At 31.8% G+C, this 23,763-nt stretch overlaps 1 protein-coding gene across 3 annotated transcripts in view; it reads left to right on the top strand.

Annotated features, from left to right (window-relative positions):
• The window catches only part of LOC129803429 (extracellular serine/threonine protein CG31145), a 90,038-nt gene extending 66,695 nt beyond the window's left edge, over window positions 1-23,343 (top strand). For 2 of the 3 annotated variants that reach the window (XM_055849988.1, XM_055849998.1), the window contains exons 8-12: window positions 3,731-3,974; window positions 9,155-9,235; window positions 9,304-9,416; window positions 16,539-16,679; window positions 22,071-23,343. In XM_055849988.1, the coding sequence (XP_055705963.1) occupies window positions 3,731-3,974; window positions 9,155-9,235; window positions 9,304-9,416; window positions 16,539-16,679; window positions 22,071-22,260 (769 nt within the window). In that variant the 3' untranslated portion in view covers window positions 22,261-23,343. Of the gene's footprint in view, window positions 1-3,730; window positions 3,975-9,154; window positions 9,236-9,303; window positions 9,417-16,538; window positions 18,119-22,070 lie in introns of those variants that run through there. The other variant, XM_055850007.1, reaches the window with a different exon arrangement.
• The last annotated feature ends 420 nt before the right edge of the window (window positions 23,344-23,763 follow it).

The raw sequence follows: 23,763 nt of genomic DNA on the forward strand, positions 1-23,763 counted from the left end.
AGATTAATACAAATGTATAGCACTTATAGCAAGAGGATACATCTGTTATAATTTACGTTCTCGATTAATTATAGGCACGTCAATTGCTAACATGCATTATTGAGATTTCATCTGCTCATTTCAATTTTCACCTTATGTACTCAATTAAATGCGCAGCTAAAATTTTGATTGAACCTCGATAGTACATGAACAAAAAGAAAATTTGTAGGAATTCCAATTATTTGAGTCGTTGAAAAATAATATTTCCCTTTCCTGCAATATATATATTATCTTCAGATAACAAGGAAAAGATTATATGTCTATGCATATTGCTTTACGTTCCATAGTTTTCAAAAGCTCGTTGTCTGCTCATGTAAATTTGAATATAAATATTGTATAAAATTATACATCCTATGGATGATTGGCATATACAACCTGTGATGGAGTTTTCCACCGTTTCCACTCCTGAGGTTGGTCATCAACGCTAAGACAGCGGTGGTCGCTAAAAATTACAATGTACTTTTGCCTCTCTTGTTATGTTCCTTATAAGCATTGCTGATAAATAAATATCTATCTATCTGTTATATTCTTGTCAAAGTCCTCCTAAAAATTTTATGTATACTTTATGCAAAATATTTTGCAATAGATGAACAAGTTATTTGTTGTTTTTGGATTTTCCAAAAATTCGACAAATAAAAACTTACATAATCGTCGGTTGGATCAACCACTGCTAACTGCATTTCCATTGTGTCTGCATTCGCTGCAAACGCCACGTAGTGGTCCGTCGTTTATAAAATGCAGACACAAAGCAAATGCAGTTAGCACAGTTGCTGATCCAGCCAACGATATATCGATTAAATGAAATTACCAGGCATATCCTAATTCATAAATTTTTTTGAAGGATTATTCTGTGATTTTAAATATATGACTATAATAAAATATTAAATATAAATAAATTAAATATTATCAATTGAAGCTATTATTATAATATCTGCTATGCTTAAGGTTTAATTTGAACGGATTGTAAAAAAAAACAAATATAAAAAGAATAGTGCTTCTAAAAATTTAAAATCAATTTAACGGTATTGAGTTTCTTATCCCCTATTAAGATAAAATCACAATATGAAACAACAACTTATCGGAAGCTAATTATTTAAATTGATAAGCTTTGAAATATATTGTGATATTATTACCTGACAGAAGAAAAACGTAAAATCTCTTCGTGTTAGAATATTATAGCAAAAGAGTAACTTCTAGGAAAGCGATAACAATGAAGGAAGGCTCATTGGAACGTGATAGTTACACGTAGATATACTAATGTGTGTTGAGACAAGACTAAAGATAATAACGATGAGCTCATTAGTTAGTTTCAATTGGTAAGAACAAAGAAGTACGCCTTTGAAGTTTCCTTCCTGTGAAATTCACGTCTCACGCACATACCGAAAGAGCATTCCTTGAAGAGCACTCCTTTGAGCAGATATTAATTGTAGTGCATCTTACATACATAGTTCTTGATATTTCTCCTCGGCTCCTTCAGTTGACTTTAGTGTGGGATATGTTCTTGGGCGGATGTCTGATGGTGAGAGAATTATGTAATTCTGCTGTATTCTATATAGCACACAATATGAATTAAGATGAATGTAGAACATATGGAAAAGCTATGGGTGTGCTGGGTACGATGGAATGAGGTTTGATAACAAGAGATGGTGAGAGATTGGGAGAAATGAATGGGAATGTCGGTTTTATGCCATTGTAATTCTCATTGCTCAAATGTTATTCCATACCCTAGACACCCTATGTAGCCCCACTGTCTGTGGCCCTATGCGGTGCCATTGAGAAATGGGTGAGGGTTAAATGAGGAAATTTTCAATGTTGCAATCTCATACCATCTGACCCCAAAACAGGGGGCATCAGTCTCGTGAATTCTCACAAATGCTGTACACTTTTACCTGTTTAGTCAAATTTTAAAGTATATATTATTGCACTGAGATGTATAATTTCAGCAAATTATATACAAAGAAAACCACACAGAATATAGACTTCCTAAGAAATAAAAGCATCTTACGTAAGCAAATAACGTAAACAATAAACAACTTAAATCCCTGGATTTTTTATACCATCTCCATGCCTTTTGGAGATAAATCTAAACGTAATAATTGTTAATCTAGGATTATGAGAAAAATATGAAAACAAAAAAAATCCGATATCTTTTGGTCATTCAAGTTCTACACCTTTTATTTGTTTATTACCGTCCTATGAAGCCAAACGGTAATGATATATACTTCGGGCCCTAGTCGTAACTCCTTTAAGACTTTTTTATCTACAATTCTTCACACCCTCTAAACACATGCCTTTTTCAATTTTTTTTTCATGTTCGGATTTATTTTGTTAGTGATAATTCAATTTATGAAAGGGTGGAAGTAATTAAACATACTGTTTTGGATGAAAAATTGGTAATTTAATTCGCAGGTGCTTTTTAGTGTGCAATTATCTTTATTATTGCCAACTATCACATATTATTTATATGAAACATGTCGACAATATCTAATGATTTTGGCGTCTACGAGAAAGGTTTAAGATTTATTTGTCACATAAAAATTAAAATATAATAATAATAATACATTTATTTTATTTACTGAGCCACTAAGGCCATTTTTTACATTTTTTAAATTTGCAATAGAATAATTTAACTAAATTTAAACTAAACAAAATGTGTATTTCGTCGTTTATTTAAATTAGATTTCATTAGGAGAGACGGGGAAATATTAGCCAGCAAGTGAAGTTTTTATATTGTGTATAATTTGTAATACATTAAACATTCGCTATAAAAGAAAAATTATTTATTCTCCGTATGAATGCAAAAATATTTGAAATTATTGTGATTACTTACAAAATCAAAATTATTTCGTTTGTATTGAAAGGAAAGTCAATTGATTCGAATATTTACCCAGAATTTTTAACATTAAATGCAAAATATTCAATTTAAATAAATTCCATTTTTCTCGGTGCAAAATGTTCGTATCAGGCTGATAATGATTTCAATGAATAGGGGAAAGTGATCTGCCTTTGTATGCGGCAGCCTTTGAATGTTTCAATTTTCTCTTATTTCCCAAAGCAAAAATTCTATTTTGTGAACTATAGCTATTACTATTATCTATTTTCTATTAACTTCGATTAATAAAATGGAATTTTTGCTTTGGGAAATAAGAGAAAAATTGAAGCATTCAAAGGGTGCCGCATCCGGAGGCAGGCCACTTTCCCCTACTAAGGTGTTTATTTTGAATTAAGTGACTTTCTCCATATTTCTTCTATGGTAAACTATAACTTCCCACTATCTTATTCTACCCGTGGCTAATCTACCCCGGTCTTCCCTATACAGTTTTTTCCAGAAATTCTCTAACTTTAGATTTGGAAATATTCTTTTAAATCTTAAATTTTGATGTAAATAAAATATTTTCAACATTAAATAATTATTCAATTAAATTCATTTATTGAATATAATAGCTGTGTAAAATTTTAAAGAAAAAATTAGAAAATTTTGACTGGTTTGCTAGTACATATCAAACCAACAATTGTCACTTTTCAGAGTCATATTTTGTTAGAAGTCTTTTTAAATAATAAAACAAATGTTGCATTGACTCACCTACAAACCCCTCAACTTTGAACGCATAAACGAGGAATTAGATGCAACAAAATAGTTTATTATTAAGAACATAAAATAGAATACCTTCCTTCTGCTCTGTATTTGCAGACTCATGGGCTTCAGGCGGGCCATGCCAGTTGTGGGACGAACATTGAATATTACAACGGAAATTTATCAAGTCAGCGATGATGAATTGCTTAAGACATTTTTTGTGTCACCATCAAATAACTTGTGCTTCCACGGAAAGTGCTCCTACTATTGTGACACCTCCCATGCAATTTGTGGCAGCCCCGACACCCTGGAAGGATCCTTTGCTGCTTTCCTTCCCACGTACGAACAAGCAGGTCGTAAGGTGAGTACTGTTGCCATTGGCGAAGATTAGTGCCATTGTTGCTCCTTCTCACGTGTAGCGGTTGAAGAATTTCTGAGGGAATCTTTTACCACAAAATTATTAATCAAAGGGGAAAGAATTGTGAGCCCGGTAATTGCGACTTTAATGTGAGTCTCATCAATTTCATATGAGACACACTCCACAATAAATGGAGCAATTTTCCTAGCGGAACGAGGAAGATTCGTATCTCATTTGCATCTTATTCCATTCATAAATAAAGGTGATGGAGGAGAAGGAGATTGGGAGACGATTGTGAAGAAAATGGGAGTAAATATTAAATGCGGTTTACCTCATGAGTACTCTGGTGAGAAGTCGATCTCCGCACAACAATGACTTTCAATGAGATTTTTTCACACATAATTTTCCAATCTTTATTTTGCCCAGAATATCACGTAATAGTGTTGCATAGCGGATGACGTGTTACTGTTTACATGACTAATTTGTGGGTGAGATGCTTTATAAGAGAAAGAATATAAATCCCATAAACCCCACTTCAATTGTCCTGATATTTATTGACACATTTTCCATTTGAAGCCGCTAATAATTTCTTCAAATGTTCAACTGGCATTTCAGCACAACATAGAGAGCAATGTACTGTATTTTGCTTGGCAAGGAATTGTGCAAGAATCACAAGAGTGTATCCCAAAATGGGGAAAAAGAAAGCCTAAGAAGAATTTTCATAATTCACCATTTGCTCGCTCTTGGTGATTTATACTTGATTATTGCAAAATCCTCCCAGACCGTGATATTTTTTAACTATATACACCACCCATTCCCATTCTCTGCAGAATCCATGTTATACGTGGCTTAGCTACCTTTCCCACAGAAAACCTTTAAATCTACTACCAAACATACTTGCATTTGGCAGAAATATTTCATGAAATGTTTCCTTCTTGGGTTGTTCATTTTCTTTAAATCTGTGATTTAGGTTATGAAGTCCCTTGCAATTGTTAAAACTTTAACAAACTTTTGAATTCACATGTTTTCAAACAGAGCAAATTCTTCAAAGATTACATGAACTAACACTATATAGGGATTAGATTTGACCATTTGATAATTAGGTTTGATAATCCTGTTTAGAATTGATGGAATTGACTTTAAAGGCCATAAGGGAAACCGCTCTGACTTCGAACAACTCAAGCTCAATAGCTCTTTTCAAAAAAATTGAAGCATTTGACTAATGTGTTAAAAGAAAATGAAACATAAAAATAAATATAAATAATAATATAATTTATTATTGGTCAAATTCATTAAAAACATATAAAAAAATAAGTTGTTGGAAGCTTGAATCGTCCGAAGGCAGCATGCTATCCCCTATAGTCCTAAAGCCCAAATAGACTCTGGCTGTTCTTCGAGAATATTCAGCCAGTAAAATTTGACGCTACTTATATAAACTTAGGGGGCTCCAGTAAAAGGAAATTAATACAAATAACCTTTATTCTTTGATCCTGTCAGTGTATGATAGCTTAGACTGATTCTTTATCGTCAAATTTTATAGCGTAAATTCTCGAGGATAAGTCTGAATCTCTTAAGAGGACTTACATCAAAATTTGAACACAGAATCGCCTTAGGGGAAACTGGGGCACCACCAAACATGGGGTACCACCAAACGCTAATTTTTATTTCTAAACTACTTGGACTATCTCGACCATTCCTTCAGTGGACAAGCATCCATATAGTGCCTATAAATTCCTATAGGTCTTATCCTCTGAAGTCGAATATCCGATTAAAAAATCGCAGTGTTTGGTGGTACCCCGTGTTTGGTGGTGCCCCAGTTTTCCCTACATCCTTTTCTATTTCTAAAAATTATAGTTTCGGTGTGTCATTGATATGGTTACCGGAGGGACTCCTCATAAATTGACTATATTCTTTTTTGCAAAATAATGCTAATGAGTCTTATGAGTTTTTCTTTCATCAATTTTTTTTAGAATACATACCCAAAACTTTTGTCTCATTAAATTTTTCTCTCATTAATAAAAAAAAACATTCCAAACCAAAATATGCTCAATTGATGGAGAAAAATGTATAACCCTAAAGTTTCTATTCCTAAAACTTGCTATTATTTTTTTCTTCTTTTATAATTTGCAACACAAATTCTCCACAGACTTTGACCGTGTCTGTTCTAAATCTTTCAGAGCAAAATAGTCATACAATATAACAAATTAAATCCCAGATTATTTATGATAAAATATTCTCATCATCAAAGAAAAAGAAACATGATGAAAAATATAATGAAATATTTCAGAGCTTAGTGAGAAACTTTGTGAAATTTGCACTACCCTTCTTCTGATAGTTTGAGAAAAGAAAATGCAAATTTTTTGTCGCATTGCCACTACACTGGTACTGCGGAAAGTGATTTGAATTTGTGGTAGTTCCATTTATCCTTTCCACTTAATCCTGTTGGTGGCTTGTGTGTGGGAAGGATTTTATTCTACATTGCTCTCCTCTGGATCTCGGAGCGGAGCTTTTCCCCTGTGGCATCAGGCATCTCTATTTTTTTTCCACCCTCACCATTCAACCTTCCATACAGCAGTTTAGTTTGCGAATGTAAATCACACCCTAGCCCCCAATGTTAGCGATCCTGCGAGTCTGTTTGCTTGAAAGTATTACTTGTGTCGTTTACATTTATATCATGAAGATTAATTATTTTGTATCCTTTACCACCCATACTCCTTTATTCGCTCTTCTTTTATTCCGCCTCCCAATTCTCCATTTTTTTCCATGTCCTTTTTGGGGAGAGAAGAGTCTCTAAATCCGATGGGAAGAATAAAAAATAGAAGGAAATTCATTCCCAGAATCCCAGTACTTTTCTGCCTGTTCACCTTTTGGTGGTGTTGAAAAGTCTTGTTATCTGGTGAATGATGTAAATTTCAGCTCATCTTAAATCTGCAATTTATAAACACATTCTTTAGTACGTTTATGTCGCGATTAAATGCATTCTCTGTCATATTGTATTAACATATTAAACCAGTCGAACTTAAGAATTTTTGCCTCAAAGAATTTAACAAAAAAAATTACCAGTTACAAAACAAATAATCGGTTTAACCCATGTCTTTGTCGTCTGGGAAAAACCAATAACCAGAAATTCTCTTTTTTAAGAATAAAATGCAAGTTTTTGTGTAAAAACCCATAAAAGAGCTTATTATTTGAATAAAAAATCCTCAGGTTTTCTGCAAGATTTCAAGGTGATCAACTACCTTATTACAGCCAATGATGATCATGAAGATCAAGTTTCAGTGATACATACAAGAATGCAAGATAAGACTTTATATGCTATTGTTTTTCTTCAAGGAAAACAATGTCGAAAACGATCTCACTTCTTGGCTCTTATATGGTCCCTGATAACAGAATGCATCACGTTAAAAACTCCCAAACCTTCTTAAGTGTAGCGTGATATTGTCATGTAATTTTTATTAGGGGATTGTGGGAAATATACTGACAGCAAAATTCAAGTTTGATAAAAAAAAGTCTGCATTGGTCTGTGTATATGTCTTGGTTCTTAAAATTATAAAATGAAAGTATCGAAACTTTATTTAGGGCAGGCGTGGTCGTAAAAAAAACATATTTTATCTTACAAAAATAAAAGATAAATTGAAAAATGTCAATACAATGTAAAAACTTGAAAAATCATCTTATAGATGGACCTTGAATAAAAATAAATAAGTCAAATAATAAATAAAAATATCCCTAAAAATGCTTTGTAAGCATAGTAGAAAGACTATACAGTTTTCGTGCAAATAAAAATTTAAGAAAAAGCCAGACAATTCCCATCATGGACTTATTTTGACAAAATTTGGAGTTGCTTTGGAAGCAGGTTTTCTTTGTGAGTTTTAAGAGACTACATTTAGAGTTTTAGATAATAACCTTACATGGGTGTTACACTGGATGTTTAATCATCTATCCAAAAATCTTGAAGTCTAAATTATCAACCAATCTTATTGATTTTTCGATGTCTAATTGATCATAATATCCTTAATATTCAATCTTAAGTCAAATTTTCCCAAAAATCTCAATTGATAAAAAATTGTAACAGCTAAGCCATATGGCTAAATCTTATACGGGCTTCAGACCTAAGACTTAGCCAAATGGCTTAACTTCTCTAACTGGTTGTTAGTCGAGGTTTTTGGAAAAAAATTGATTTAGGATTAAATAATTGAAAGCAAATGATCAATGAGATTTTCAAAAACCATAGTAAAAGTAATTGCTATTCAGGATTTTTTGAAACTTTCGGGAACGGGACTAAATCTTTAGTCTTTTAAGGCCACTTTAGCTCTGATGCGCGTATTTCTTCATTCGTTAATTCTTAAGAAAGTCTTATATGAAACTTAAGATAAAGTCATTTGCTTCAAAATAAAAAAAAACTAATATATTTCAATTTATCTTCATTCAATCTTTAGTAAATATAAATGGACTTTAGAACGTAAATATTTTATCAAAACCGGAATTATAGATATAATATATTGAGTTCAAATAATATAAGTATAAGAAAAACTATTTAAATAAATAATTTTTTCAAGACCTATGAAATGAAAAATTTCAGTTCTAAAATTATAATATTTTTAAATATTGAAAGTAAGCAATAAACCGTCGTCTCACTTTTATTTTAGTATTTATGTAATCCAATACAATTATATAATAAAATTATCCTTCACCACTTTCTCATCTGACTAAAATATTCAGTAGTCTGTTTATTAACCCCTGGCCAATTTAGCTCCACCCTCCTCTACATTGTATAATCTTCCTTCAGTGTTCACGAAATCACACAGAGAATTTGTATTTTAATCACACTAGTGGAGGCCCTCTTTCAGTAAAGGAGTATGAAAATATGGTGGCCTTATTGGTGGCATGGGAGCTTAACTCAAAAGGATGGAGAAAAATGAATATAAAGCTGAAGACTGTTAGTTTTTAATTTTATGGAAATTTTTCTCTCCAACAAGGGATTTTAAAGGGTCCCATTGGACATTTTTGTTGAGTGTTTCTTTACAAATTAATTAGTTCTTCTTGAAGTTTTTAATTTAATCCGTCAACTCTTGCTCCTATCACTGAAAATTTATGCAAATTTGCAATTTTGTTTGAAGAAAGAATGAGGAAAGAATTTATTAATTTGACTGTTTGACTATTTCTTTGCTTTTTTTCTTCAGGTCTGGCGTCATCCATGGCGACGATCCTACCATAAAAGAAGGAAAGCACAGTGGGAGACAGATGCTGACTATTGTTCAATGGTAAATGTGCTGTTGATGTGTTTTTTTGAGAAAATTCACAACAAAAAACCAAATTGTTTATTCACCAGGTGAGAGATATTCCACCGTATGACCAGGGCAGACGACTCCTGGACCTAATGGACATGTCTGTATTTGACTTTCTCATGGGTAACATGGATCGTCATCACTACGAAACTTTCAAGTGAGTTAAAAAGGCCACAAAATTTCTAAACCCTCCCGAAATTATTTTCCAACAACCCAACTCCCGGGGAATCATTCACACACATGTTTGGAAATGGTATCTCCCCCCCCTTCTATTTTAATTCAAAATTCAACACTTGTCTGCTTTTCAAACGATGTGGTCATGATGGCCACATTGTTTTTGCCACCAGAATCCTCACATGGGGTGAATATGAGGTTTTGGAACAAATTTTTCCTCCATCCCCACTTAACTCCTATTTATTTCATTTGGATTGAACCATTCCCAGAGATTCCCTCACTCAGAGGTGTATTTTTAGGACTCCATGTAAGGGGCCATGAACACAAAACAGAACATGATTCTCAACCATATTGCATATGAACCTGTGAATGTGCTAAATATTTCCTGGGAAACTCTCAGATTATTGCTGAGGACACCATGGGGTGTTTATAAGGCTCATGATCTAAATATTTTATATTTCCCAGTCTTCGTCTTTAGGCAATTGTAAAATATAGAATTGTATTAAAATTTTCATGTCAAAATCAAGAGAAGCTAGTGGAAGTTTCTCGTAAAAGAATGAAGAGCTTTATTATCGTAAAGTCCGTAAAGTTTGCGTCATAGAATTGCTTGATGCAAGTTTAATAATGTGTTACGATAAAAAAGACTAGTTCGTCAAAATTTACCTTGGCTTAATACTCATTAAAAAGAATTTAAAATTTTATGGCGTATTCCGAAAATGAATATTTTTTATTTAAATTTTTAAACACTGCACTGATAATAAACTTAACCATCATTTAAGAGAAATAAGACATATAATAAATAAACTATTAAAAAAAATAAATATATAACGTAAATTTACAAAAAATACATTTGGTTCTAAATAAACTCTAAAGGAAACTACGATTCGTGTATTAACAAAACCTATAACATTTTATAAGATAAACCATTATTAAGCAATTAAATTTGTTACTCTTTTCACAAATAAATCAATATGCAAATAAGAAAATTAAATGATTTAAAATATCCTTTAAAAAATTATTTCGTAAATGTCCTAAAGGGAAATTCTGTAACAGTATGACAATGTCATATGACAAATTTTCACGGTAAAATTATAGAGCAGTAGGACCACACTAAAGCTCAATAAGCATCGAATGACCTTTGCAAAGAGCTCTATGAAGTTTTAGTAACTGATATGAGTCCGTTTTATATAAGTTCTTTCGAATTTACCACATAAAAAATTAAATTTGTCATATGACATTGTCATACGGGTCCCGGTCAAAATCCCGAAAGCCAAAATCCCGAGAGCCAAAATCCCGAACGCCAAAATCCCGAAAGCCAAAATCCCGAATAGACCAAAATCCCGAAAGCAAAAATCCCGAATTCTTAAAAGTGTCATAGCTACTCCCACGATTGCACTCGCGCTTTCTGGAGGCAAAGGGAAATCTTCTGTGTCTTGGGAAATTATTCTAAACATTTTCCTCCATATAATTTCGTCCCTTTCAGGATTTTGAACATTCGGGATTTTGGCTTTCGGGATTTTGGCTTTCGGGATTTTGGCCTTTTCGGGATTTTGGCGTCCGGGATTTTGGCTTTCGGGATTTTAGCTTTCGAGATTTTGGCTGCCACCGCTAAAAATACATATTTTATAATGTTCGCCGAAATAATACAAGAACTACGAGCAAATTTGTTTAAATCGCGGTGCAATATCTGCAAAAGTTTTACAAGGAAAACTGAAAAATAGCTTCACTTTTTATTAAGCTTGATGGGCCCCTGCCTTTAAATGAAGAATTACTAGAAATCCGCTTAAAATTTATGAATGAAAATTGTCACCCAGTTTAAAAAAAATCAGTTTTACGAAATTCCTTCATCACTAACTGGTCTTTTGTTTTAAATTTTCTCTTTCTCTTTGATAAAATTTCATCAATGAAAATTCTTCATTTCATATAAATTTTCAACTTCACCACTTTTTCATAGTTTTAGGTCCAAAGGCATTCTATGGACAAAATAATATTGCAAACAAAAATATTTTCCTTTCCTGACATACCACACCACAAACCTATGACCATAGAATAAACTTTTTTTTTCACTGGACACAAGAATGAACGGTCAAATAGTGAAATGGAGTGTGAGAAGAATCTCAAAATCTGACTCAATATATTTGAGTACACTGTATGTAAAATATCCCTCACTCTCTTCAGCTCGATACGGAACAATTTTGGGGACACAAACATAAATTTCTCTGTGGAAAACATTCTGGGAGGTTTTGCAGATGTTTTCCAGACTCCCTTGAGTATCCCATAAAGTCTATCAAAGTGTCACCAGAAGCGGGAGAATGAGAGAAAATCCAGGGGTGAAAGCTCCATAGAATATCCCCCCATATACACGGAACACAAATTTCTACCTTCAAGCACTATAACAAATAAAGCTAACTTCGTGATTTTAGGCATAGAACTTTTTTCATTTCGTCGTCCAGCATCTCATGAGATGATAAAAAGTGATTCCACGGAGATCCTAAACCGACTTTGTAATAAACAACACACTCATGGTAGTTTGGGCACGAAGAAAAGAAAAACAATAATTTCGTGTCGTGAAGGATTTTTGTGCTGTATGGTTCATTGTGGTACTTGTTTTACCTGTAAAATTACCTATAAAATAAACATAATTGTCGGTAGATTTCAATCAATTCTGTTTTTATCAAGATTAGAATTTGAATTCAGCAAAACAAATTTTATGTCTAGGTCAGGAGTTTTTTTTTAATAGGTGTATTGCACTGTTTTTATTACAAAATACTTTACATTTTACGACTTTTTCACTGCAAGACCACTTTTTTCTATCTATGTAATTTCGTTTATCGCCTTATTATGTTTGTTCTCGCTCACTCTATACTAATACACCTTAACTTTGAATCTCAATTTGACGAGATTTTAATGAGTTTTTCTTTTCATTCATGTTTTTGTTGCAGTGTATCCCCTGACACACGCTTGGACAGTATTAAAATAATGGGTCTGAAGAAAAGTGTAAATTGAACTTTTACGATGCTTTGAGAGCCGTAAAAGTTACTTGAAGAATCATATAAACCGAATTACATGAATTTACAATACTCCTGAAGTTCAATGTACCACAGTTTTCATGAAGGATCGAATCGAGGATTTTACAAATTATTTAAAATGAGAATTTTTTTCCAAAAACATGATAACGTTATTATGAAATCAATCAGATGGTTATTTGTTTTAAACCATGAAAAATTAAAAAAAAATAATTGAGATATTATATACACAGAAATCAATCTTTGATTCTGTTTCCTGAAAAATTACTCAGAATGATTTGGATCCTTGTAATTTCAAAGGAGCGAGTTTAAAATTGTTTAGAATTAAAACATAATTCAAATTATTTGCAGCATATTTGAATACTCGTTATCCTGATTATGCTTTAAATATAATATATTTGTAGAACTTATTATGCTGGAATTGTATAAATCATGCGCCTATATTTTATCAGTTAAATCAGCAATTCTCATAATTTCATTTTCGAAATTTGGAAATATATACTTGGAATGCGTGTAATTTTGTTTATTAATCCCACTTGACAAAAAGAGATTTTATAACCCTAACACAAATTATTTAAAACAAATTCTCATAAACGCCCAAATTTAAAAAAATATAAATCAGAATTCGTCGTAACTTCTTTAGTTAATTTTTTTTGGCTTCTAATTTGCATCAATATACTTAGACAATATAACCAATACCAATAATAGGAGTTATAAGTTTTAATATGAAACTTTATATCCTTCAGGTATGAAATAAACTTCAAATTGAATTGAAATTGAGTACTGCAATATTTCTTAATGAGACATTCAAATTTCTTTTCAAATATTCAAAGACAGTGCAGATGATATGAAAGTAAAAGATGTTAATTAAATATCTGCAAGAAAAAAGTGCGTAAAGGGAATTGATGCAATAGTAAACATGAGGTCGTTGCAAACACTGTGATTTTACTGCTCGAATTTTAAAGAGAGAGCAGTTATATAGTCGTCTGTTTTTCAACTTGTCACCGTTCTGTAGCTTAAACGGTAAGAGATATCGACTTTCAGTCGTCGATGACCCCAATAAAAAAAACTTTATCTCTAGACGATTTTTCCCCTGGCCACCCTAACCTAACCCCTCCAAACTAGTCCCCGGCGAGTGGCCTTCAAAGTTGAAGCCAATTTCTTACTTTCACATACAAATGCGTATGAGAATTTTTCTGCACTCGTGATCGTTATGCTAAATATTTAAAAAGTGATAAGTTTTTCCATATTATAAGATTCCTTTCCATATGGAGGGATAAATATACTAAATATTTGTTTAAATAAATTTTTTCCTCGGAGCACTATGAGCTGAGTCCGAGATCAATTTAGGAATTGGCTTCAAACAACTTCATATAAAAAGGCCAACTTGCAAGTCGCTTGCCTCCAAAACCATGTTTTTTTTTGGTTTTTCTCTAAATTGGCCCAACCTTTTCCAATGATTTTCGGATATGTTTTAGAGGTAGTCCAGGCGAATATTTCGTCCAAGACTGGAAAATTCGCCATTTCGAATTATTGAAGATCAAACGTCAACCACTTTGGAAGGCCCATTTTTCAACCGATTTGGTTAAATTTGTATTTTTTGAAAGTGTATTGAAATGTCGAATCCAGGTGCATCAGCCTTCATCGGTAATAAATCGGTTAAGTACTGATTTTTTTTTTGATTTTGAAATGGTTTTGTGATTTATGAATCAATTTGATCTCTAGACAACCAGTAGTCACCAAAAGATCATGCGAAAAACTAATTCACGGTGAGCTCTATCTCATGAGCTCGAGCATTCCGCAAAGCTGAGATGCTTTGCAGAACTATTAAATATTAGGCTTCAGAGGGCGAGACGAGAGATCTATTGGGAGAAGTGAGGCACCTTTGTATTGGGGCACTTTTAAAATCGGATTTTTTCTCCTATTTGTAAATTGAACAAAGTCTTATCAGCATGCAATTTAGCTTCACAATTGGTACGGTCCAGTGTGATTTAAAAGTAGGAGAAAAAAAGATTCAATTTCAAAAGACCCGCAATTTAAAGGTACCGAACTACGAATTCATATACTATAGAAATCCTTGTCCACTGAAGAAATGAACGACATAAATCCAAGTTGCGTAGGCTTAAAAATCAGTATTTACAACCATAACATGTTTAATACTACCCCTATTTTCCCTATTCCTTTCTGACTATTTATCATCAGTTCAAAACTAAACCAGCCACGCGACACACAAAATTTATTCAACAGAATTCACGAAATAAAAGCTTGTAGGAATAGAGCTACATTTAATCATGATGACAAATTTAGTCAAATTAGAACATTTATTATTATACTAAAACAATTAAAATTGATATATTGTATTTTGCTAAATTTTCGTAACATCCAAAATCTCAAAAACCTATGGCTAAACGATGGAAGTAGCGATTAACTTATTTTTTGTGATTCTTATGCTATATATCTCGATATCTTAGCTTTTAAGTCATTATCAAGATGTTTCCTCGAGTTAACTTACAGTTTATTAGTTACTATTTTTTTTATTTTGATTTAAAAATATCGCAATTACTGCTCATTTTTATAAAAATATAGCTAAACTGAAATTTTTGTGTCCTTAGAAGTCGTCAAAAGAAAGCTACGACTATGTTTAATGCCTTGGGTTACAGGACCAAGCAAAGCAGTTTATTTTCTGAAGGAAGAAATCCTTAATAAAAATACATACGCAACATTTATCATAATACTAAACTTACTCAAATACATAATGCTGAAACTTAGTCGGGTCACAAATATGAAATGTTTGAGAACTTAAGCAAATATTTTCATTTGAAACTTCATTCATTATTAAAATGTTCAGGACATTCCTTTATATTTCATTTATAAATATTAATATTATGGTAACATTTATTTCATAACAGACAATTAACATTTAAAATGCCAGGTACAGGATAATATTTATATTTCACTATAGTTGCAAATTCTAAAATAATGTTTTACCAATGGAAAAATATTTAATATAATAACACAATATTAGAAAAGTTTACCTTTACAATGTTTACAGTGAAAATTAATTAACTGGGCTCTATAAATATTTACAAATTTAATTTTAATCCCATATGCTCAACAAAAGTCATCAAATTGTGTTAAATGCTGCAATGGTATCTATCCAACCTAACTAATTATTTATTCAAACTGAAAGTGATAACGTGCCTCACCACTCATTTCAAAGCAAATTTATACTGTTATAGGAACCAATTTTCCGTGATAAGCTCTGTAGATTACTTTGGAAATGACCGATGATTGAAATTTATATGGAAATCAATTTAGTGGACAGTCAAAGGAGAGGAACTTAAAAGGACTGAGTGTTGTTTTCCGTCTGAAAGCATTTTAATTTGTATTTTCGATAACATTTAATTAAGGGTGTATATAAAAAAGTAACACGACGACTAACTGTTGCTATATTGTCACATTATGTTCTATAGAAACTCTATGGAATACTCCACACTTAATTATACTAGAAAATTAGCGGTCAATTTCAAGTATTTCGAGTTGCAAGCACCCCGAGTTGCACGCATTTCGCGGTCGCCTGTTAAGGATCTCAGCTACTATAAGCTTGTCCGAGTTTATCACCGGTCATTTATTTTCTATTCTTTTATATTATTTCTATTTGCCTTTGAGCTATCAATAAAATATTCATTTCCTTGTCAAGTTGCATGAATGTGAAAATTGAATGCAAGTTTTCACATTCTAAATGTCTTCATTCTCAAATAGCAATATTCTTTTATTGGCTATTTCACTGTTGAACAAGTTCATTGAAATAAATCTAAATCAGGTACTTGGTTAAGTGGAAAAATCTCACTTGATCTGCACAGAAGTAAATCCTTTTGATCAATATTTCCATCTGCAAGTGACATACTCAACATTGGAAAAGTGATTTCAATAGCTTTTTCCCATACTAGGGAAAAGTTCTCCTGGGTTTTATATTCCTTTAGACTTTTTACCCTCTCTTAAATTCATGTTCACCAGACAAGAAGCATCATGAAGTTGAGTGATAATGTTGTTCTCTGTTATATCTTCTCTCAAAACAGAATTTTTGGCAATGACACATTCCCGCTCCACTTGGACCACGGACGTGGCTTTGGGAAGCCCTTCCACGATGAACTGACAATTTTAGCCCCAGTTCTCCAATGCTGCCTAATTAGAGCCTCAACGCTTGAAACTCTCCTCAGGTGAGTGGTTAAATATTTCTACCTCATTTCACAGCAGCATGAAGTACTTTCTCGCCCTCAACAATGGTCTGGAAGTGAAAAGTTTGGATGGGGAATGAGCGAATCTAATACTCAATGGCTGGAAATTCACTCAATCCACCCTAAATAAATTGAATTATATAGAAAGAGACGATTGAAAAATGGTCATGTGGAAAAATGGGTGAATGTCTCAATTTTCCACATAACCAGATACTTTCTTTCTATCCAGTCTGTGTGTTATTTTTTCTCATAAGATCCCAACCATGCCTAGATCATCATGTTTGCTGTAACTTCCATCCGACCACCCAAGACTTCTGATAGTGTGAGAAATCGATGGAAAATTGTCAGTCAGGAAGCAAAATGCAAACAATTGCCTCAGAGGATGATGGAGTGTAACTTGAAGTATGTCAATGATCATGCTTGGCACGCAGTCATCGATGATTGAGGTGGAAAATGGGGTGGGCTAATGGTTTTCCAATTCACCAAGTCAATATTCTATACATTCTATCACATGACACTTTTCTAGCTATCGTTTTATGCTCATATACTATGTTCCTATCAACCTAAAATTTAAAAAAAAAGTGTCACAGCCTTAATACAATAATTTGTCAAAAAAAAATCGTAGAGATGCTCAAAAATATTTATATCGCGTCTCTTTTATTACAGATGCAATGTCAATTATTATTAAATTTGAAATATTTGTTCTTTTAGATTGAAAATTTATTTATCACATATTCAATCTGTGTAATAATTTTTACAAATTATTACAAATATTTTTCATAAAAAAAACAAGCAAAGAAATTGGGAAATTTTTATAATATATTAGTTGAAACCTGTGGGGTCACCGATAACCAAAATTAATGTCTCTTACCATTTCACTTCTATAGGCTAACAAGTGATAAAAATACAAGGAGCAAAATAACTTCATTATTTAATATGTATTAATTAATTTCACATTTATTAAAAAATAATAATTTCATAATTAACATTACTTGAAAAAAATTGACACATCTCTGTCACAAAATCACAGCACAACCCAGAATTGTGCTATGATTTTGGTTTAAAACGAGAGGGATAACCTTAATGAGAGTACAGCACAATTATCAATTAGGCCACTAATCGATAAAATATAATAGAATCTGGTGCTATAATTAAATAAATTTTGCAGAGCTGAAAAAAATACAATTAAATCTCGAAAACTATTGTAGAAAATCTTTATTGACTAATTAAAGATATTTAAAATTGAATGAATTTCGGTAATTTATAAAAAAACAAAAGATAACAAAAATAATCCAATTAATGCCCTTTCCATTGCAGCAAAGCCTTTCAGAAAAAAATCATCACTTATTAATTAAAATACCCAAATTATCTCATGATTTTTATTTTTAATACACCATGCAATGAAAAGCTTTAGAGGGAAGTCTAAATAAAAATAAGTTTAACGCAATCAACTGTATATACATTTGTATGATAAATTGCATAAATACTTGATTTTACACAATAATTCGTATTAATTATATCATTCATATTATATTGTAAAAGTGCAAATGCATATTGCATTTGGAAATAGGCTAATTTGCTAATTTCGTTGCACAAATTTATTCAAGCGAGTTTTTCTCTAAACATTGCAATCCAGTGATATCACTCATATTCTAATTGCTTAAAATAGAGAAATCACTTGTCGATTATTCGAAAATCATAATTTGTTACAATTCTACAAATCTTGCGAAACTTTGAACAACTTTATTTGTTAGTCCGATACATCAATTACCATATTTAGGGACTAAACTGTAAAAATAGCGACTAGGATTCTTCGGTCGATGGTGATATTTATTTTCCTCTAAGAATATCCTTTAGATATATTCCTAAGTCTGTTTATTTCATAACTTTTCTATGTTATGAAATCGACGAAAATTGCGCAAAAGTATGAAATTTTACACAAAAACCAAATTCTATCAGTTCATTTGTTTAAATTGAGACAGGAATGCGCAAAAAAAACCAATGAAATAGAATAATCTAACTAAAAAGATGCATTAGCACAAAAATATTCTTCTAAATTTTAATTTTAATTTTTCAATTAAATAGGTCCACCACTCTTCCTAGATTTTTTTCATTTAGTTTGTGTAAATTTGAAATGTAAGAGTGATTATTTGTCCTTTTAGTAAATGAAAAATATCCAAAATGTCCATTGCAGTATGAATTGCACGTGGGGGTAAAAGCTCAAGCTCATTTTGTGAAAATTGGTCGCATAAATCTACATAAAATCCCTGCTCTGAAAGAGGTAATAGATAATAAATTAAAGGTTATATTATGTAGTAATCCATTATCAATAATTTCATTCACACGTATTTTAATACATAAACTTCATAATTGTAAGCTGGTGATTTTCATAAACAGTAAGTACAGATGATCGAAACAAATGCTCTAATACTTTCGTATATGCTCGGTTAAGCTATAGGTGGATAATTTTTCTTACAATATATGTATAATAAAAAAGGGGTGGCGAAGCGCCCCAGGCTTTGCGAAGTGCTCGAACTCGTAAATATTAGTGTAAAGTACTGTCGCATCATTTACCATTTACCGGATCACAACCGATTTGATCCGATTCATAAATCACTAAAAAGATCCCACAACATAGCTTCAAGTGTAATAAAATTGTTTTTTAAACAAAAATTACTTATCGATTTATAACCGGTTGATTATCGATACACAACCGATTTATAAAACACTCAAAACATTGTCCATAATACCTTAGGAGTAAAATAAAGGAATTTCCTTAGTAACTTGGGGGGAATTTTAGTAACTTTCAGGATTGATTTTAGAATATATTCATTATATCTATGGGATCAATTTTAGTAACCTGAGAGGTTAATTTTAATAACTTTCTGGATTAATTATAATAACTTTCAGGATTGATTTTAGAATATATTCGTTATATCGAAGGGATCAATTTTAGTAACCTGGGAGGTTAATTTTAGTATCTTTCGGGATTAATTTTAATAACTTTCAGGTTTCATTTTAGAATATCGAGGTGATCAATTTTAGTAACCTGGGGGGTTAATCTTAGTACCTTTTGGGATTAATTTTAGTAACATTCAGGATTGATTTTAGAATATCGAGGGGATCAATTTTAGTAACCTTCGAATGAACATTAGATATTGGTTATGAACCAGTTCATTACTGGTTCATAACAGATTGAAATCGATTCAGGCTTGTCAAGAATTCCAAGACCTTTCCAACTAGCTCAAAAATGAAACCGTACGTTAAGAAATGCATTCTTTAGAGCCTTTTAACTTTTAACTTTGAAAACCGTTATTAGAAGTGATTCAACCGATTCGATGGTATTTTCGTATATAGACGAATATGTTTGCCTAGGTAAATTCTAAAAGCCGTACGATGTGTTTTCGAGAAATCCCAAAAAACATGATTTTGGAGGGGAAGGGGAGTAGTGGGTAAAAATGAGGAGCATATTACGGTCTCAGGGTCGAGTTGTCGAGGGTCCCCCCAAAAGTCTAAAGTCTCTATCCCTAACCCTTTGAGCTCTAAGGGTGGTAACGGCTGGACCAAAGATGGAAATTTTGGAAGGTGAAAAAAACCTAGAGATTATTATACTACTCTCTCTATGGAATTCGAGCAGTAATATCAATATTCTATCTTATAGGTACACCAAGTGGGAAACACTTTTTATAATAATCAGCATAAGTATTCTCTGAAAAAGAAATCAATCATATTTCACAGATTTTTTAATTAAATTTTTGTGAATTAAATACTTTAATACGACTTCAATTTCACAGGGGTTAAGAGCGAGTTCAAAAATGTACTTACGTGCAAAATGGCAATAAAATGCTTTTGGTCCACATGATCACTCTCTCAATCCCCCTATTGTTTTTGGCTAGAGTGGCAAATAAATTCATTAAATTACCCTCCAATGGACTGTGGTCTGAAACACTCATCCAGAGAGGGTCCAACCCTTCAAAACATTCATTGAAATTTGTCTCTGGCACAGTAGGATAAATTGTAAAGGGAATGGAACAAATGCGACACTGATGAAACTATTAAAAATATTAATAGCAATTAAAATGGATAAATAAAACCTGCATTTGTCACATTACACCATCCAATTTTAACTCATCAAACTCCCACAATTTGCCCTGATTTTATTGGCTGTGACATAATTGAATGCAAAAAAAACTTATATTCATTGCAATTATGATGGGCAGAAAGCTCAAAGTATAGACAGAATTTTATACACACTGAATAATTAATTGACAAATATTTCAATAATTATAGAGTTATTCCTACAAATTTTCACAATTATGATATTCAATATTTTGATTTTAGTGTCCCAAATGAGATATCAATATCTATTACTATAGTTAATAATCTGCAAATTCTGTTATAACTCTTATATGAAGCTAAATGAAAATTTATTACCTTGCTTTGGTGACTCTCCGATATTCAATTTCAGCATGTGCATCTATCAATCCAATTATAAAATTAAAATTTAATTCACTAACTATGAAGCAACTTTGAACTTCATTCATCTAATTTTATTATATAAGTTGGGATAGATAGTTCAATCAGAATTATTACAGAAAGTGCAAAGGATAAAACACATTGATCGTTAAAGTGTTAGCAACGTTAGTAAGTTCAAAGTGCTACTGTAATGGCCTCTACACACTACAGAAATTCATGTCCATATTGAAGTAAATTTCCTACGCTTGCGTAGGAAAAACTGTTCAATATGGACATAAATTTCTCTAGTGTGTAGAGGTCATAACACTTTTACTAAATTAATTACTGTTATCAGAGACTTTCTCAAACACTCAATTGTTCTCAAGGCTTTCTTGGGCCCCTACTAGTTCTCAAAATGCATTTTGTCCTAATAAATTTTCAAGCTATCGCATTGAAATAAAAGAAAAACACTTTTGATTCCCTGGGACAGGGCGCCCAATTGCTCTCAAGGCACCCTTGGCTTTTTCATAGTTTATAATTTATTCTTGGATTAGGTTTATTCTTGGTTTACAACTTACAAACCATTTCTGCAAACAGAAACACTTATATTGGATTTTTTTGGAATGTGAATCCTCTTTAGATTGCCAGAAATTTTCAGAATTAAAGGTGTTCGGATTGCATTAAATGATCCTCCTTGCAATTCACAGAAGTTGCGACCGATAAAACGATCTCTCTACAAAGAAAAAAAAATAATTATAATGTTTAAAAAAAACTCACATACAAGACATCCTTTCTATGAAATGTTACCGAATTATTATTATTCTGTTTATTAATTAAGAAAATAAAAATTTGATAGATGTAGTTTAATCCTTACTGTTTTTAATAAAAAGTGCCTAAAATTTATTATTTTAATTTCAGATTCCATAATGGCAAACGTCTCTCAGAGTCTATGAGAGATTCAATGGCAAAGGATCCAATAGCTCCGGTGCTGTGGGAGCCTCATTTAGAAGCCCTTGATCGCCGAGTTGGAATCATCCTTCAGGGTATTCGTGACTGTTTGAAAAAGAATTCTCACGAAGAGGTGATAGTTTCCAATGACTTGTCATAGCATAGAATTTACAAGGTTCTTTCAGCTTAGGAACTTCGCTAATACAAATTCCTCTTTTATTGTCAATATATTACTCAATTGGGTTATAAAAAAAAAGTAAAGCTCGAGAGAAAGAAATATTTATTGCAGATTGTTGTGTAATATATTGGACAAATATTTTTACATGGTCTGAGAAAGATGCAATTTTAACAATTGTTATTGTTATTTCAAAAAATGGGTGAGAAAGTAAAAGTTGACTAGCTTTAAGGGAAGACACTGAAAGTGCGATGATTTTATAGTTTGTAATTTTTGTTGTTTAACTTTGACGAAATGATAATCTCATGCGAAATTGTCAATTTTATTATTGGTGTCTATGAAACCATTTAGTGCCAAATAATTTTTTTTTTTAATTTTGAGAAAGAAAGATGGTTGAATAAATATATTTAAAAAAAAAACAAATTTTTATCGAGGAATTTACCAAGCTTGCGTCTATCTTCTAAAATAAACAGTCGAAGTTTTTATTGACGGCTTACGGAGATAGAAAAAACTGAATATTGAATGTTTTGTGAATATATATTTGTGGCAAAAAAAAAGAAAATCAAACAAAATTGTTATGCCTCGTTGAAAACTTAAAAAAAGGAGTCCAATCTAAAAATTGGTAATTTTTGCTATTTGTGATTTTTTCTCTTCAAGAACACGTTCTCTTTGTTACCAATTTGCAATGCAAAACGATTTTTTTACTGTAGTTGCTAATATACTTATATTTTCTACTGTATTAAATTATTAATGTGAAATGTAACTGAAGAGAAAAGGAAATAACATGAGTTACTGTGAAGAGATAATACCAGATAAAATAGATTATAAAAAAATGTTTAAAAGAAAAAGAATATTCATGTAGGAATATATGATAGTTTAAGAGAAAAAAATGATATAAATAATACGCTAATATAATTGTTATAGCAACAAGCGAATTATTGTGAATATATTGCATTATTGAGCAAATAATTTAAATATTAATTAGATAGAAGGAATGTGTTGTAATATACAATTTCAAAATGGAGCATAGAAACTGATGATAAAATAAATCAAAACAATTTATGTCAATTTATGCAATTTTATTCTTGACTCTATTTCTCTTGTGAACTATAGGTACTTTAAACTCTGACAATTGCTGCTGGTGTTTAGAAGTTTAACAAAGAATAAATGTTCTCCACAATGAATAATTCACACCCTTCATGTGCTAAAAAAGACGAGTATTTCTTCCGGAGTCAATCAAATGTTTTCACAACCCTCCCAGAGCAGCATCAGCCAAAAAATTTCCCATGCAAACCATGTCAAAGAGAATTTTCAACAAGGAAAACACTTGCAAATTAAATTGTGAAAATGTTAGTTTATCTCTCAATTTTCTCCCATTGAGCTGTGCCTGTGCTGAATTTATTGTGTTTTTGGGATGTATGTGACTTTCCTTTTGATGTGACTCACATCACATGCTACTGGAAAATAGGGACGACCAAAAAAGGATAA

The sequence above is a fragment of the Phlebotomus papatasi genome, chromosome 1 (assembly GCF_024763615.1).
Source record: "Phlebotomus papatasi isolate M1 chromosome 1, Ppap_2.1, whole genome shotgun sequence".
Classification (NCBI taxonomy): Eukaryota; Metazoa; Arthropoda; class Insecta; order Diptera; family Psychodidae; genus Phlebotomus; species Phlebotomus papatasi.